Source organism: Tamandua tetradactyla, chromosome 10 (assembly GCF_023851605.1).
Source record: "Tamandua tetradactyla isolate mTamTet1 chromosome 10, mTamTet1.pri, whole genome shotgun sequence".
NCBI lineage: Eukaryota > Metazoa > Chordata > Mammalia > Pilosa > Myrmecophagidae > Tamandua > Tamandua tetradactyla.
Genome location: NC_135336.1, coordinates 68,580,045 through 68,599,686, shown reverse-complemented (window position 1 = coordinate 68,599,686; position 19,642 = coordinate 68,580,045). Strand labels below are relative to the sequence as shown.

General features: G+C 34.6%; 1 protein-coding gene across 4 annotated transcripts in view; it reads right to left on the bottom strand.

Moving 5' to 3' along the window:
• Positions 1 to 2,473: 2,473 nt before the first annotated feature.
• ROBO1 (roundabout guidance receptor 1) overlaps positions 2,474 to 19,642 on the bottom strand; it is a 456,386-nt gene continuing 439,217 nt past the window's right edge. For all 4 annotated transcript variants that reach the window (XM_077118707.1, XM_077118705.1, XM_077118706.1 and 1 more), the window contains 3 exons: positions 14,909 to 15,217; positions 5,404 to 5,600; positions 2,474 to 4,175 (listed from right to left, as the gene is read on the bottom strand). In XM_077118707.1, coding sequence (XP_076974822.1) covers positions 4,161 to 4,175; positions 5,404 to 5,600; positions 14,909 to 15,217 — 521 coding nt within the window. In that variant the 3' untranslated portion in view covers positions 2,474 to 4,160. The remainder of the gene's footprint in view (positions 4,176 to 5,403; positions 5,601 to 14,908; positions 15,218 to 19,642) is intronic.

Genomic DNA, 19,642 nt, shown 5'->3' with positions numbered 1-19,642 from the left:
GCAGGCGAGAATTCTGCCACTGCACTACTGTTGCACCACCCAAAAATAGGTCTTTGAAAAGTGAAGTAGAATGAAGGCTTTCTTAGAACTCAGGTCGTAACAAACTAAAGATCTGGCATGAAAGCAATATACATGAAAACAGTTTCCCTCTCTCTCTCCTTTTTTTCTCCCTTTCTCTGGGGAAGAGAAAATCAAAGGTGTGGTGAAGGAATTAGATGCAATAAGTGTGTCACTGAGAAATTTTCTAATTCCTTTTCCTTTTCTCTTCTTCCACTTGGGGTTTGCAGAATGGCAACGCGAAGACCTACGTAGCACTTCACAGTCCAACTCCAGGGAGGCAGCAAGTATTGCCCAATAACAATAATAGCAAATATTTATTATTTACTATAAACTATTATATGCTTCACATATATCAACTTATTTAATCTTCACAATCATGCAAGGTGGTTATTATTATTGCCATTTATGGTAAAGCACAGATACATCCACTTTCCCATGGTTCAACAGCTAAAAATTCAAGGAACCAAGATTCAAGGCTGAGCTCAAATGGAATGAGCCCAGCCTCATCTCCTTTAAACTGCAGAAGAGGTTGTCAACCCCTTCAATTCCCCCATGCATCTTCCCACACACACCTCAAATATGGCAAATGGCTTAGGAGACATAGTGTGTCTTTTGAGGTCCCAAGAAATCTCCTGCATCCAACTCCCCAGAACCTCAGCATACATGAAAAGAGTTTACCAAGTGTCCCAAGCCCTGTTCCCCAAACCCAACCTACATCAAAGGGCTCCCACTATCTGGAGGGGGCCAATGGATGATGAGGAACATCAAGGGTGGGTAAAGAAAGATTCAGAGGTTGGGTTCTGACAAATGAAGACCATTGGAAACCTGGACAATAGCAGTTAATGCCAAAGTCCCCTACTGCTCCCCATCCCCACTTCAAACATAAACATCACGACAGCCTCTGGAATTTGGATGCCACCATGGGGAGGGGCAGTGGGGGAAATCATCCAGACTCAAATACCAAGAAAGTCAGATATGACCAAGTTCATCTGGAACTAAGATTATATTTTCTACCATTAGATAGAATGGCGGCCTGGAATAGACACCAAGTCCTGTTATTGAGAACTCAAGTGACATATTTGCACATGTGAATTTATGCATACCATACCACCACCCAGAGCATAGCCCTCGGAAATTCAAAAGAAAGGAAACAAACAAAAACACCAAACATTTATTCCACAATTAGGTATTTCACAGTGAATTTCACTCACCAAAAATGGGACCACTTCATCCTTTTATACCATACTTGTACCTGGTTTTCCATGCATGTTTTATGTATGAAAAGTGGGAATTGCCTGTATGCTATGAATTTGAGTCCATAAATATAACAATATCTTACACTGTTTTGGGAGATTACAGAGTCCATGTCACATACATTAGCTTATGAAATCATGACAAAAGCTCCATGAGGTAGGTATTGAATTTACAGGTAAAGTACCTGAGACTTAGAGGTTAAGTAACCGTCCGGGGAAACAAAGCCCGTGACAAAAATGGGACTCAAACCCAGGCCCTCTGATACAAATTATGAGTGTATACACATAATTTATATGTATACCACATATTGTCAATCAGAAGAGAGACAGTTAAACATGTACAGTCATCACATCGAGGGAAAGAGAAAAATCAGACCAACAAACACGTTCCTCCGTTTTTTTCCCTTGAAATTGCTTGGAAATTGAGTTCATCTCCGGACATGTTCATCTACATCCTAGTGATTACTTCATCTTTATGAGATTCAATTTCAAAGTACACCTTTTATTTCAAATTTGATTAAACCCCAAGTTTAGGTAGAAGAGTAAAATATATGTCACTGGGGGAAAAAACAACAACAACAAAACTACACTGAATTCTATATCTCTGAGCATTTCTAATGACACCTTCCCCTCTTTACCCAAAGTTGAATATTTGAATATGCTAACTTTAATTTAATAAACAATAATGGGCAACCTGGCATATGAAATGCATTGCATTGTTACAGTTTTACATGAATTTGTCACAAAGAAGGCAGATAGTTACTGAAACATTTTAGATTTATATAATTTTCTTGTTGACAGAATGTAGGTGGTCTAAACTTTACAAATCACATTTGTCACAGTTGAATCCTGAATATTTTAGAGATAGGTAAACTGAAATTAAGAGTAACATAAAAAGTTTAGCTCACCTTAATATTAAAGTTATTTCTGATCAAATGGCTAGCATTTAGGATTCGTTCCATCTCACATCTCTCATCTCTGAGGAATAAAATGAACTTTTCCTCACAAGTAAGACCTGGTTTTTCATGAAGTCATTTATAATTTTCATTCATTAGTTAATATTATGGTGAAATGTTAAGACAGCAGGACTTTGTGATTAAATGGAATAAATTTGATCAGCACACAATGGAAAAAAGAAATAAACACAAGAAAGAATGATGTATTTGAGAACATTTTTAATAAATAATGTGACAAAATTATTTTTTTCTGATTATTGGATTTTCAGTATGCAAAATTATGGCTAAAAATAAGAGGCTTCTTACATGAACATAATGAAAACATTAATCACATGGATTGTTCCCTTAGTACTGCACATCCTTTCTATGTAATTTTTCAAATTATCTAAATGAACACATTTAGTTTTTGGTGAACACCAGCCTTTTTTGTTTTTGATTTTTTTTTTTTTTTTTTTTTTTTGCAATTCAGTTTTGTTTGGCTTTGATTTCCAGTGGGGCCAGGACTGTGTGTGAATAAGTGTAATTTTTTTTCTTCAAATAGCACCAATTATAAAGTCAATGAAATTTATATAACGACAAAAAAGGATCATACAAATCTACAGTCAGAGGGCATCAGAGGGTATCATTTGGCAATTCAAAGAAAGCAGCGCCTCTATTGGAGCTTATAAGAAAATCTTGTAAGATTCAACTTCGGCCACAGCAAACTTGAACTTTTTTTCTCTTTAAGTCCTGAAAAATAAGAACTGTTTATGGCCCACAATAAAGTATGCACGCTACTGCACCACCTGCCATCATTCAAATATTCCAAATACAAACACAGAGCATTAACAAAACAGGTTAAAAACGCTTCTCAACATTTTTTCAATATGACAAAAAAGGTTAATAGTTACATGGTTTACAAATAAAGTTTAGTGATTGTGCTTTTAAAACCAAAAAAAAAAAAAAAAGATTAAAAACAGTGCATTACAAAAAAAAAAAAAAACAAACAAACTTCCTTAAGTGGCACTTCTGAAAGTTGATCTGACACTACCAGAAGAATTTTGGGCCAGTTAAGATAGGGATGTCCGTATTCAGTTGGTCATTAAAAACATCCATTCATTTGTAATATGCATTTATAATTGCTTTTCGATTGAAAAATAGAACACAGTTTTTGCTAGGCTTACTTATGACATTGACTAGACAACCAGAGATCCAACTGGCTTACCCCTACTTATCCAAAGTATGTTTCCAATAAGAATATACTTTAATGGTTGAAATGAAGACAAAATAAAGTACCACAAGGGGTTGCAAAGAGTATATATTTACAAGGAATTGTACCCCATTCCAATTGCTGTGGCTTTCTGCATTTGCTATATTTTTTAGTTTCTCTCAGCAAAGGGTGGTATGAAAGACTGATTTTTAAAGTTATGGTAAAATGAATTATGTTTTAATTTGCATTAGCAGTTCGTTATGGAAAGATTATACTTTGAGAGCCCTTGGCATGACGTTGATTAATCAACGTTGTATCTTTGATCAACATTTTGCTGTAAATTGGCTTGGTATATAAGCAATGCAATGCCATATCTCATAGGCAAAATGCAAAAGAACCATTTCATTCTCTCCTGTTGGCTGATGACTGAAACATGAACTGAATACACTTCCTTTGCTCGAAGTGTGATGATTTATTCCAACAGCGAGGCAGGATAAGAGAGGTTCTTTTTAGGGAAAAGGATCAAACAACAACAATAAAACCCCAATAAAATTTAAAAAATGGTATTCCAATAAGAGGAATAAAAATGACAATTTGTACACTCTGATTGCACTGAACATTTTATCTGGCGTCATGTCATCAAACAAGAGGCATCTTGAGTGATAATTTTCACATTAGATCTCACAAGCCTCTCTGTTGTCTTCAGCTCTCAGTTTCCTGTAAGAGATAAAGTATCATTAATTATTAAAGTAATTCTTAGAGGGTTATCTTATGTGTTATGTGTTTATTCTTACAGTTTAACATGGTATTTTATTTTCCATACATTCACTGGCATACGTTGGAAAGTGCTCTTGGCAATTCATTTGTTTGTCAAATCTATTTATTGTTTTATAGTAAATCCAACAGTTCTCCAGCAAGTACCAATGGTGCCTCAGTGTTGAGAGTGAGGTGCTAGCGAGAGAAGGGTAGACTGTGCCGAGTTCTCCACTCCTTTCACCCCAACCCAATAATACAGCCTGAATTTTATTGCTTTTATATATTGGAGTTATCTGTAATGGATTTTTTCCCCTCAAAAGGGTTTTTCTACTTTAAAAAAATTATAAAACAACTTTGCTAACAATGTTTGTAGGAAGTAAATCTTATTACAAATCTAAAAAAATCAAAATATTTGGGCTTCACAGAGAATTCGAGATAGAACTATCATTTTCACCTTCTAGTTTAAAAAAAGCTATAATTGGACACTCATTCACAATCTACTTGAAATTAAATACCTTTATAAGAAAAGAAATTGTCCTCAACTTTTTTTTTAAACAAATGGAGAAAATACAATCTTAGAAAATGGGAGGTGACTTTGTACTATATGTTTCACTATTCTGTATAACTTCTATAATTATCTATAGATTCCAACAAGGGAGAATATATTTGCCTCAAGTGTTCTCCTCCATCTGAGAAGGTCAGTATCAAAGAGGAGAGTCACATTTTCAGAAGAGAGAAGGTGAAAAATAGTTGGCCAAACTGTCCAAATTAACCCTGATCACTGGTGACAGATAATACAGACAGAATAGCCTCACTCACATCACATAACTCTGCCACCTCATTGGGTTTTAATAGCCTATTAAAATACTATGAATTATAATTTATCAGCTCAGTAGTTCTTGTTTCCCAACATGTTTGCCTCACAGAATTCCCATCTGAAATCTGCAGATGAATCTGAACCATAGATCTAAAAAGAGACAGTTATAAACATTTAAAACTTTGGAAAACATTTTTAAAAAACACAAAAAAACATTAATTCTTAGTATCTCGGTTTCTAGCAGCACTGACTCTAGGGTACAAAAAAAGTTTGTGGTGAAATAATATTTCTGTAGATTGATGGATATTATTAACTTTGAGGTTATAAAAACTAGAGTCCAAAATTGGAAAACTTGGGGAAAAATCATATTACCTCCAGTTCTTCATTATTATCTTCCCCTCTTTCATATCCTCCGAGAACTTGCATTTCTGCAATATTTCTTCGACCTACATTTGCTTGTTCTCTTTGTCTGCTTCCTGATCCTCTTGATGACATTGAGCTTGAGGAACTAGGATCTCTGGGATTATTTGACGTTGGAAAAGTAGGTCTACAGTAAGGTAGAATATCCTCTGTGTATTGAAATATAAAAATGCATGTAAGCACAGTATACCTTCAAAGTATAAAAGCATCACTCATTAAGTCTATTTAAAGTCTGAGTGGGAAAGTGTCAGGTTTTGGAGGAATAAATGAGAACATTTTATTAATGTAATGAATAATGTAGCACTTTCTTTGGAATGTGAAAATAGCAAGCCTTGTTGTTTTTTAGCAGTGTTTGGGGAATTAGACTCATTCTACTGCATTGAGAACAATATCAATAAGGAAGGTAAACCAAATCCATGGGTTCAAAGTAAAATACATTAAGATCTAGAGTCAGACTTGGTTTCAAGTTCTATCATTTACTATGCGATCTCAGATTATTTTAGGTTTCAGTACCTAATTTTCTAAAGAAACAATAATAGTATCTAGACCCAGATTAGCTCCTGCTGCTAATATGAAAACAAACATTAATGAACATTCTATGCAACCTATAAAGGCTTATTTCAAGGAATTAGTAGAAACAAGCATAATTTCTAGGACTACCAAAGCAGAGATAAGCCTTACTTTATTGACAGGACACCTAGAGGCCAACCATCATTTCAATATCTGATTTACACTGTGAAACCTTGAATCTTACAAATTTACCATAATGGCTGACTTCAAGGCATATGCCATTCTAGTTTGATGCCGTCTCCTGAATCTCAATCTCCACGCTGATTTAAATTTGGTGCTGCTTTTACTGATGCATTCTTCAACAGGTCACTTCACTCCAAAGCCTGTCCACTCTTTACTTTAGACACTAATCACTTAAAAACTAGCTCGTCTACATCTTTAAAAAAAAATTCTTCCTCTACAATTCACATTGCCTAAATACAATCCAATTTTCCCCAAAGTTCTCTCCAATGGAAAAGTAAGGAGGAAGGCCTGCCTATAGTTCACCAATGCCAGTTCCAATCTATTTGTCCCCATCCTTGTGAAAAAACATTCTCCTCCCATGAGTTTCAAGCCATCAACTGATGTAGCCTGTATAGTCAGTTCTCCTTGATGGTACTTCATTCCTTCTATTTCACTGTCTACAACTTACACCCTTGATAGCAGTCCTGACTTACAGGTGATTTCACAGTCCATGGTAAAGATGGCTTTTGCAATCTAGCTTCACAGCCCTTGGTCTCCTATGATCACTTCTCTACTCTTCTTTCCCTCTCTCTACTCTTAATCTGGAAATCACTACCAATATAAACACTATTACTCCCATAACTTCTGGTTCTCTTTCCTTCATGGCCAGCCTTCTGAAGGCTTTTCTTATATAGTATGTCATTTATTTTTTGTTTTTTAAAGAGCAGTTAGTTCACAGAAAAATCATGCTCACGCAAAAAGTACAGCATTCATATGTACCACTCCCACCTCATCCTGCAGTTTTCCCAATTATTAACATTTTGTATTAGTGTTGTATATTAGTTACAATTGATGAAGCAAGAATCTTATAATATTATTAACTCAAGTCTATAGTTTACATAAGGGTTCACTCCTTGTGTTGCACAGTTCTACTTTTAAAATTTTTTTATCGTGGTAAAGATGCACAGTGTAAAACTTTCCATTTTAACCATTTTCAAGTATATAATTAAGGGGTATTCATTACCTTCACAATATTGTGATTGTGACACCATCAATCACCAAAACTTCCATCATCCCACACAGAAATGCTACACCCATTTAGCATTAACTCCCTATTCCCCACCACCAGCTCCTGATAAACTGTATTCTAATTCTAATTTTGGACTCTACAAATTTGCATATAAATTAGATTATACAATATTTGTTCTTTTGTGTCTGGCTTTTTTCAGTCAACTCATTCTTCCAGGTTCATCTACATCGTAGTATCTATCAGAACTTCATTTCTTTTTATGGCTGAATACCATTCCACTATATGTATGTCCCACATTTTGTTTATCCATTCATTTTCTAATTGAAACTTGAATTGCTTCCATCTTTTGGCAATAGTGAGTAATGCTGCTATGAACATTGGTGTGAAAATATCTGTTCGAGTCTTTACTTTCAATTATTTTGCGTATATACCTGGAAGTGGGATTGCCAGGTCATATTTAAATTTATGACAAACCACCAAATAGCATTCCACAGTGGCTGCACCAGGTTACATTCCAATAAAAATGAATGAGTGTTCCTATTTCTCCACATCCTGTTCAATATTTGCTATTTTCCATTTTCTTAATAGTAGCCATTCTAGTGGGTGTGAATCGTATCTCATTGTGGTTTAGATCTGCAGTCCCCTTATGGCTAATGATGTTGATGCACATGATGCATTTTTTCATGTGCTTATTGACTTTTTGTTTATCTTCTTTGGAGAAATGTCTATTTATGCCTTTTGTCCATTTTTAAATTGGGTTGTTTGTCTTTTTGTTGTTGAATTGTACAAATTCTGTTGGATTTGGTTTGCTATTATTTTGTTGAGGATTTTTGCTGAGAATTTATGGTTTCTAAATATTTTCTCCCATCCCAAATAATTTCTCCCATTATGATAATTGTCTTTTCACTTTCTCGATAATGTCCTTCGAGGCACAAAATATTTTTATTTTGTTGCTTGTGCTTTTAGTATAAAGTATAACAAATCCATTGCCTACACAGGTCCTAAAGATGTTCCCTTATGTTTTCTTCTAGGATTTTTCCATTATTAATTGCTGTATTTGGGTCTTTGATCCATTTTGACTTTCATTTTGTATACAGTATGAGGTCTGGGGTTCACATTCATTCCTTTTATGTGGATATCCAGTTTTCCCAGCACCGTATGTTCAAAAGATTATTCTTTCCACATTGAGTGGGCTTATCACCCTTATCAAAATCATGTGGCAATGAATGTGCATGTTTCTATCTGAACTTTCAAATCTATTCCATTGGTTTCTATGTCTGTTCTTGTGCCAGTACCACATTGTTTTAATTATTGCAGCTTTTTAATAAGTTTTAAAATTGGGAAGTGTAAGTCTTTCAGCTTTGTTGTTCTATTGTCAAGATGGTTCTGGCCCTTTTGGGCCTCTTATACTTTCTTATGTATTTGATGGCTTTTTTTGCTTTCATTTCTGTAAATAAGTCTTGGAATTTTCATTGGGCTTGTGTTGAATCTATAAATCACTTTGGGTAGAGTTGACATCTTAATAATATGCAGTCTTCCAATCCATAAACCTAGAATGTCCTTCCATTTATTTAGATAGTCTTTGCTTTCCTTCAGCAATGTTTTCTAGTTTTCCATGTATAAGTGCTTTATATCTTTGGTTAAGTTTTGCATTCAATAATTTTAACCTTTACTGTGAATAGAAATTTTTTCTTGATTTTTTTTTCAGATTTTTCATTTCTAGTGTATAGAAGCACCACCGATTTTTGTGTGCTGATCTTGTATCCCACCACTTTATGAATTTATATATTAACTCTAGTCATTTAGTTGTAGATTTGGGGGGATTTTCTATATATGGGATCTGTCATCCAGAAATGGGGAAAGGTTTACTTGTTTCTTTTCAATTTGGATGTATTTATTTTATTCTTTGCCTAATTGCTGTGGCTAGAACTTCTGATACAAAGTCCTACAGCAGTTATGAAAGGGGCATCCTTATCTTGTTTCTGATATTAGGGGGAAAACTTTCAGTCTTTTACCATTGAGTATGATGTTACCTGGGGGTTTTTCAAATAGGCCCTCATGTTGAGGAAATTTCCTTCTATTCCTAGTTTCCTAAGTGTTTTTATCAAGACTGGGTGCTGGATTTTGTCAAATACCTTTTCTGAATCAATTGAGAGGTTATGAGGTTGCTTCCCTTCATTCCACTAATGTGATTGTTTCAGTTTGCTAAAGCTGCTAGAAAGCAATATACCGGAAATGGACTGGCTTTTACAAAGGTGATTTATTAGGTTACAAATTTACAGTTCTAAGGCCATGAAACCATCTGAAGTAAGGAATCAACAAGATGATATCTGGCCTCTGAAGAAAGGTCGCCAGCCTCTAGAACACCTCTGTTGGCTGGGAAGGCATGTGGTTGACGTCTGCTAGTCCCTGCTTCTAGGTTTGCTGCTTTCAGCTTCTGATTCCAGTGGCTTTCTCTCTGTGTCCTTCTCTTAGCATTTCAGGGGTGCTTCTCTCTCTAGGATTCTGTGGGTCCTTTTTTAGCTTCTAAGAGATGAAAGCCTGGATTTCATCTCTTAGCTTAGCATTTCCTTTCTTAACTTCTCTAAAATCTCTTACCTTTTCATGCGCTCTCTTAAAGAACTCTAGCAAGCTGATTAAAACCCACTTTGAATGGTTGGGTCACATCTCCATGGAAATAACTTAATCAGAGGTCCCACCCAACAATAGGTCTGCCCCCACAAGATTGGATTAAAATAACATAGGCTTTTCTGGGGTACCTAACAGTTTCAAACCAGCACAGTGATATATTACATAAATTGATTTTCTTATGTTGAACCATCTTTGCATCCCCAGGATAAATCCTTCTTTGATATATATAATACTTTTAATGTGCTGTGGGATTCAGTGTGCTAGTATTCTGTTGTGGATTTTTGCATTTATGTTCATTAGGGATACTGGTTTGTGATTTCCTGTGATATCGTTATCTGGCTTTGGTATTAGGGTGACATTGGCCTCACAGAATGAATTAGGAAGGGTTTCGTCTTCTATTTTTTAGAAGCATTTGAGCTGGATTCATGTTTATTCCCTTTGAATATGTTGCAAAATTCACCAGTGATGCTATCTGTTCCTGGATTTTCTTTTTTGGGGAGGTTTTTGACTACTGATTCAATCTCTTTCATTGCTATGGTCTGTGAGAACTCCTTGATTCAATTTAGGTAAACTGTGTGTTTCTAGGAATTTGTCCATTTCATCTAGGTTATCTAATTTGTTGGCACACAACCATTCATAGTATCCTCTTATGATCATTGTTACTTCTGTGGGGTCAATAGTCATTCCCCTTTCTTTCACTTCTGATTTAGTTATTTCTATTTTCTTTCTTTAACTTTAGCTAAAGGTTTGTCAATAATAATTGATCTTATCAAAGAAGCAACCTTTTGTTTTGTTGTTTCCATCATTTTTTTTTTTACTTCTTAAACGTTACTCCTCTTGCTCTTCATTTTCTAGTTCCTTCAGGTGCAAAGTCAGGTGACTGATTCACACTCTTTCTTTTTTTTTAATATATGCATTTAAAGCTGTACATGTCCCTCTCAGCTGCCTTTGTTGCATCTTGTAAGTTTTGGTAGATTGTGTTTTTGTATTTTAAATTTATTGAGACTGGGGCAGGGCACGGTGGCTCAGCAAGCAGAGTTCTCACCTGCCATGCTGGAAACCTGGTTTCAGTTCCCAGTGTCTGTCCATGCAAAGAAAAAAGAAATTGAGACTTGTTTTGTGATACGACAACATATGATCTACCCTAGAGAATGACCCATGTGCATTAGAAAAGAGCGTATATTCTGCTATATATTTTGGCAGTCTTTTATGTGTTGATGCCATCTAGGTTTCTACCTTCATCCCATTTTTATTTTTATTTTTATTTTTCACTCACCCTGTGATTTCATTCATTCTTATAGATTTTAAACGCACCTAGAACATAAATGTCATGAGGACATTCTTGTCTGCTTTGCGCCCTGATAATCCCAGCCTAATATCCAACAGATCATCAATAAATAGTTGTGAATGAATGGATGAATGGATTTAACTACCGTTTTTATCATGATGAGCCACTAATTTAAATTTCTAAGTCCTGTATTCGCCCTGAGTTGTAGGGTACTACAGCCAGCCCCACTGAACACCTCTGGAATGTCCCGCAAACTCTATATGTCCAAAATTGACCTCATTGTGCCATCTCCCCTGAGTTTTTTGTCCCCTCTGTATTTCCTAATCTATCTAATTATTTCACTAATTAGGACACCCAAGATAGAAAATTAGAATTATTTTCTTATTCCTTTCTGCCTTTCAACAATCTTTTCTTACCCCATTATTGTGTTGTTTCTAAACATTCAAACAATTAATAGGTAATACTGATTTTAACTCTGAAAATTTTCTTGAATTTTCCCACTTAACCCTGCTCCATTACCTGGTTTATTCTTTCTTCATCTCTTGTCTGGGGTTGCAAACATTTAACAAGTCTCTGCCTCTTGAGCTACACTGCTCTAAACAATCTTTACTCAGCCACCTTCCTCTGATCACTGCCATGGGATAGCTCCACTTTGCATGATCTATAGGCTCTCTACAATGATTTACCTTTACCTCAACAGCTTCATCTTACATTTACCTCAAGAGCACACCTATATTAATTAGTATACTTGAATTTTTTAACAGTTTACTCAATCTACCTTAAAGCTTTTCATGCTGATTTCTCTGCTGTAACAATCTACTTTCTTATCCAAACTAAATTCCATCTACCTTTAAAACTCAGCTTATGTGTCAATTCTACCAGGAAATATCAAGAAGTCTTTTCTAACATTTCCCCTCCCCCAAGAATGAACCAACTGCCCCTCAGATGGAGTCAAGTATCATGCTACTGTGAGTGACATACAGAATGTGAAAATATTAATGACTGTATTATTAATCATCTTTACAGATAATCACCTTTCTTCCTCTCCAACTACAAGCTCCTTTAGGTTTAGGTTAATATTTATTCATAAATCTCAGTGCTTAGTACAATGCTTAATACTGTTGGTGGTTGATATATGTTGAAATAAATTCATCTATTTGAGGTAAATGTCAGCAAAAAGATCAGACATCTAAGTCTAGAAGACCACTCTCTTTAATTAAAAATAACTATTCATCACACATGTAAATTGGGTTGTCTCTTTCATTAAAAACAATGCATACTGAATTATGAAGGTGAAAATTATAGTAATGCCTAAAAATGATAATTTAATGACATACATATACACAGGGCTTGGTTCATATATGGATTTGGAAAAGCAGCAGATATAAAATAATAATTTGTCAGTATATCTCAATGTTTTCCATGGAATAGAGTTCCTTGTTTCTAGATTATATATTCTAGTCCTAATTCTTCAGTTAGAAATATCTTTATTTCTAATAAAGGACAATGTACTAGATTTGTGAAGATTGATAAAAGCATTTCATCTCTTTGTTCCAATTCTACATACACCAAGAGCTCTGCTGGTTTGTAAAATTGTCTCCTAAGAGTACCACTCACTTTAGAGGAAAGTTTTGGGAAAGAAATTGGTCCAAATATAATCTCCAAGAATTGGGTCATGACATTCTATTCACAGATGACTACTTAGAATATAGTTATCATGAATCTGACGTTCCCAACTTTGGTCTCAGTGACAAAAGTGAGCTAAACTTTTAAAATTTTGGACTATGGCAAAGTCATCCAAGTATTTGTGGTAACACAATGGAAGCATCTGTCTGAAATGCACAGCTTTACTCATCACTTACTACTGAATCCTTACCTAGAGTTCAGGCTTCAATCACAGAACAAAAATGAAATTACCCTTTGTGTTGAAAGGAAATTAACTAATGATCCGTGCCCATAAATAAGCAAAACAATAGAATGATGTCATTTTTCCAAAATGTACCTATTAAAATACAGTAGTTAAAAGAGTCCCTATAGCCTTCTACAGTTCATCCCCTTATCACTCTTTCCTGTCTCCTCCATGATCCACCTTCCTTTATTTCAGTCATTTCCTTTCAAATGGTTTCTCCTCCTTAATAGGTAATAGAGGTCAAATATTCTAAATGAAAACATTTCCATTGATTTTGACTTCCTGTTCAACCCTATCCAGACCTTTTCTTAGCTCATCACCTCTCTTCCACAATTTGCATTCATTTTTCAACCTCCTCCAATCTGGCTTCTATTGTGAGTTGAGTTTTTATTAAAAATAGTCTTTTGAGTCCAATGAACAATAAACATATTGCAAAATCCTTGTCCTTTTTTCTGGGCTCAAATGCAGCTTTCACCTTTGTGGCATTTTATATTTCTTCCTTGCTCAAAAATTCCTCCCCCATTCTTTGTACGATATTATCTTCTTTAGCTTGGATATCCTGATTATTTTATCTTTCTGGATAAGTTCATCTTCATCTTCATTTCCTTTGCAGAATGTTGCTCCTCTGTTCTGGTCTTTAAAAATATTCATCCCTGCCAGTGATGTCCTGGAGCCAACTTACACAGTCTAACCTGAGCCAAATGTGCCCATATCTTCTCAATGCCACCATGAGTCATTTAGCATCCTGAAATCAACTATGGTGGGAGTATTTACACCATGAAAATCAGCAAACAGCTACAAATGAATGTTTTGTTTTGTTTTCTTCTCCATAAGGGTTGATTGTTAAACATTACCAGCATATCACTGCTGATAATTTAACCTTTGTGAGTCATACAATCATCACTTCCATATTGCTCTTCTAAAATCCACTTCTCTGCTAAAGAGTTTTCTCCTGCCCTGTAAGCCTAATTCTCTACATTTTTATTGATTTTCTTCATATCAGTGCTCTTTAACACTACCTTAATCCATTCAAAACTGAAATTATTTTCCCCATGAAATGCATTCTTTTCCCTTATTTTTATACATTGGTTAATTATGTTCAAATAGTCATAAAGGTCACCTAATCACCACTGAATAACTTTTTTTTTTTTTTTGCTGTTTTAACTCTATGATTTTATTTTACCTTTCTCCATACAAATAGATACCAAGTCTTATTGCTCTATCTCTGAAATGTCTACACAGGCTGTTCTCTTCTTCATTCACTCAACTATTTTAATTAAGTGCTTTCATATTTTACATCTACATTATTGTGTAATATCTGCTACTTTCTTCTCTCCGATTTCAGTCTCTTCCTTTCTATAAAATGCTGACAGTTATTTTTCTAGAACGGATCTGATTGTCATTTTCTTGCTCAAAACTCTTTGATGGCTCACCATTGTCTATACCTTTAGAATAATATTCCAGGTCTTTCCAATGTGGCCTCAACCACTTTTCCAGTTTTATTTTTTACCACCTGTCCCTGGCCCTATTCAACAGCCACACTGGAAACCAGTGCTCGCCAAACATATTCACTTCACTTTCAACTCTTTTCTTGACCTATTTCCTTTACCTGCTATACCCTTCTTCCTGTTTAACCTGTTGAAATCATGCTTTTTGTTAAAATCCAACTCCAATAGCACCTCTTCATGGAAGTCTTGTGTAATGACACCTATTGGAATGAACTATTAAAATCTTTTGAGGACACACATGTCTTTTCCATTAGAGAGGAAACTTCTTAATTTTACCAACTTTCATATGGCTATATAGAGCCACCCATTTACCTTGAAAATGCATGTCCAGTCTATATTTCAACTGAATAAGTGAGTACCTTGGATGAGATGAGTCTTTGCTGGTGGAAGGTCTCGTTTTGCTGACTTGCCTCCTCGTCCTTTCCCATCATTTTGTTGTTCCTGTGCTTCTCTGGGATCACCTGGATTTGTTCGCATGTCAGCAACTTGTCTTCCATCCAATACTTCTCTCCCCTTGTAACTGCCTCCTTTTCTGTCTGATGGTCTATCTGTTCTTCCTTCAACAGAAGGAAGTTTTGGCACCACTACAGGTCGTACCTCCAGCTGTGCCTTGGATTGGACGGTGGGTGACTTTATAGCAGGTGGTGGCACAGGAGGAGGTGGAAGATCTATAAAGAAACATTTAAAATATTGTAAAAGTCTTTCATTCACAAAATTGTCAAACATTAAGATTATCATTGGAGTAACATTCAACTGGGAAACTGACAACTTAAATGAACTAAAAAAATAGAAGGCAACCGAGAAATAAGAAGCCCAACAATTTTAATCTACTTCCTTTGTTATGTAGCACAGAACTACTGAACCAAAGAGCGGAAATATGGAGATTATCTAGTCGTTGGGGTAGCTAATACTGGCATATGTGCTGTCATCTCTTTCTCCCAACTATGGCAGACCTTGTTAATTAATTTCAGTATAATGTTGCTGGTTCCAGACACACTTAGACAACCACTTCAAATTGATTGGGGCTGGCACTTGAGTTAAGACTTGTTTGCCATCTCTTATCTAGCCTAAAACCCCTCTCGTTCAGATAAGTAAGATCAAGAACACAGACCTTAAGTTATTTCCCAATTTCAGAGTTCCAGATCAAAATCTGGACTAAGGCCCTTAATTTCTCAACATCTAATTGAGTATTCTTTATATTACTTCAGTCTATTGCATGTTTATAATCCACCATTCATTGGTAGAACTTTCCACTCTGTATATATACCCAGAGTTTTTGAACCAGATAATCACTGGCATATACATATGCCAATATCTCATTTTTTATATACCTTCATAAAATATATGCATGTATATGTATCTATGTTATTTATTACGCAGTATATATGACCTATTCTATAAGATCATATACAACTTAATATCAATATTTTAGTTCAATTTCAGAATGTTAATTGGAGGCAAACTTTGGAATATCCAGATAGAGATGTCTGTCAGGCAACTGTATATAATATCTCAATATCAAGAGGGTAGAGATTTAGGAATTATTATTATAGTCATGTTTTTTAGTCATGTCTTTAGAAATGGTAATATTTTCACATTTGTAGAGTAATATCTGTTGACAGAGTAAATCTAGTAAAAAGGATTAATAAAATATTTGTCAAATTCTTAGAGTTATAATATTAATCTTAAGATTTTTAAGAAAAAAAATAAACAATTGCTTGGTGAGAAACCACAAAAGTACATAAGGGTTTAAAGCAGAAAGTACAACCCTTCATATATCTCCCACGTCTATGACAATACCTTAATATTGATTATTTTGAGGTAATCAGCTTGAATGGTTTTCTATATGTCATTCTGAAATATTTTATGCACATAAAACAGGGCTGGTAATTCACAAAACTCCAAGAAATACTGTTCAATCACCTACTATATAAAGGGCTATACCTGGGAATGTCTGCAGTGCCTGCCTGCCAAGCCACATGTAGTTTCTTATTTAAAAAAAAGTACCATATGCAAATACAGTCCTTTTTTATTAATAAAAATGGGATTTTTAACTTAACAGTGTAGTTGTATGCATATTTGTATAAGTGCATATAGATCTAACTCTTTGAAAAGGTCACATATCCATTCTCTTTTATGGATATATGATTATTTATTTAAACAGATTACGCTGAATAATATAGAGGTTTCCAGTTAATGACAATTATTCATTGACTATCATTTACATGTATCAGTACGGAAAACTCTTTTATTTTTAATGTTTTTATTGACAAATCTTCACACACATATAGTCCATACATGGTGTACAATCAGTGGCTCACAATGTCATCACATAGTTGTCTATTCATCACCATGATCATTTTTAGAACATTTCCATCACTCCAGAAAAAGAAATAAAAAGAAAAAAGAAAAAATTCATACCTCCCTTACCCCTTACCCCTCAGTATGGGAAACTCTTGAACATTAAAACAGTGTCCTGGAACTTACTATAATAGCAAGCTAAAGGTCCTAAGAAGCACTCAATTTTAATCTAGTGTTTATCACTAGTAAGTAAGTAAGTAAAGAAATATATATAATATATACATATAAATTATGTATGTTTGTGGCCCAGTTTTTCTAAATTTACAAACGCACATCAATAAACTGACTCATTTTAAGTATTTTCAGTGGTTTTTAATATATTCACAAGGTTATTCAACCATTACCACTATTTACTTTGGGAGCATCTTTATTACTCCATATGCTGTCACTCCCCGCTCCTCTCTCTCAAGTCCCTGGCAGTCATTCACTAGTCCACATTCTGAATCTGTAAATTTACTTCCTTATTCTAGATAGTTCATATAAATGGAATCATACAACATATGGAATATATGGTCTTTTGTGCCTGACTTTTTTCACTTTTGTATCTTTTAATTAAAGAATGTATTGTCTACTGTCCCATTAATAGCTATACATATTCTTTTTCATGACCCTTGTTTTCTTTTAGCATTATGTGTCAAAATTAAGGCATTTAAATACATCGTATTGGCCTGTGAAAACTGTAAGCTTGAGCTGCCATCTTAATACCAGCTGATTTATTTAGGACTCCATTATTATTAAAGGCACAAACAAAGTAGTCAAAGTTTACTTGTATTTTTTTGTTGTTAGTTTTCACGACTCACCATGTTCTAGTTTCATAGTATTAAAACGTCTCGACACTTCAGCTAAAATAGTGGAAAATATCACGGTCAACAGCACTGATTTGCACTGATCCCACAAATCAAATATTTTTTGTTTTACAATACAGATTGTCATGGTCACTTCTGCATGCTTTTCCTCTTCTATCAACTACTTCGATGAACTTTTAAAAAATAATACTTTTAAAAAAATGCAATCTTCAGAGTTCTCCCACATCTGCTACTTGTTCATTAGAGACAGTAAAACAGAGAGAGTTAGAAGATGTCTTAAAAGTAAGTGGCTTACATGTTTCTTGATGATGATTGTATAATGATATAGCTTTCACAATGTGACTGTGTGATTGTGAAAACCTGTGTCTGATGCTCCTTTTATCTACCTTGTCAACAGATGAGTAGAACATACGGAATAAAAATAAATAATAGGGGAAACAAATGTTCAAATAAATTTAGTTTAAAATGCTAGTGATCAATGAAAGGGAGAGGTAAGGGATATGGTATATGTATATATATATTTTTTCCTGTTTTCGTTTTATTTTTTTTTCTGTAGTCTTTTTCTTTTTCTGAATTGATGCAAATGTTCTAAGAAATGACCATGATGATGAATACGCAACTATGTGATGATATTGTGAATTACTGATTATATATGTAGAACGGAATGATGAAAATAGGGGGAAAAAAAAGTAAGTGGCTTAAAGCCAAGAGACCCAGGACAAAGTTCAGACTAAACCTGGGACTGGTTAGAGGAGGAGGAGAGAAATGTCTAATTAAGAGCAAACTGGAAGTGAAAGGAGTTAAGTGATTTCAGGCTCATTTGTGTACTACCTGCTTCTATAAACTTGACTGTGCTCACAAACATAGACTATCAAGAAGGTGACAATTGCCAATGTCATCAAATCCCAACATGTCTAGGCTTAACAAGAATCAAAACTGATGTCTGCCACTATCAAAAAAAAATCATACAAGTCTTTGGAATATATGATTCCCTAGACAATTTATTAGCATGTGTTCTAATAGATGCTATCTATAACACAGGTAGAAAAGAAGAGAAAGCAATGGCAATTTTAAGAGTTAAAACTTCATGTATATAATTGTCATTGTATCTAAGGGACATTTAGAGAGAAATGCTGGCAGGTTTGATTTCTCATACAAACAGATAGTCAAATAAATTATTTTTTAGGTATTATAAAATTACCAAAACAAGGTAGGGATTATCAGAGTATAAATTATTTTATATTTCATATAGTGATAACTGATATTTTCATTTATATTCCTAACAGCTCAAAGTAGATTTAACGAATTGAATCATGGACCTGTTTTATACGTATATTTGTAAACTCTGTCTTTATATAATCATACATACAACCATTCCTTATACAACATTTTCCAAATCATGGTATAATGCATATGAAGTAGCTCATAAGAATATGTACATGTGGATAATTCTGCTGAATATTAACTTGCTACAGAGATCCAAAACTCTATTTACTTAAATGCTTCAAGTCCCAAGACCTTGTAATTAATGATAAATCAAGTCAAAATAACATCATTCCAAAGAGGGTGGTGAATTTATAATTTACGAAAAGTAGGGCAAGAGAAATAATGTAGATTTGGTTTTTAAATCAAGTATGTTAATGCATCAGAAAAGGTTGAAGAGAGGGGGGTGGGAAGGATCTATTAGACGGTCCTAGAGATGCACTTATGCTTGGCTTTAACTCTGTAAGACTCCAACTGATAAATATTCATGTATTTTAATCCTACCCTTCATGTGAGTTAAACTTGCAGGTTGCAAATAATTAAAAAAAATAAAAATTAGATTCTTCCTGTCAGTGTGACAATAGCATGCAGCATGCGGCACTGTAGCAAGCACTCTCTGAGTGGTTCTAAGGGCTAGTATTTATTCCAAAAAGCAAGGCATGG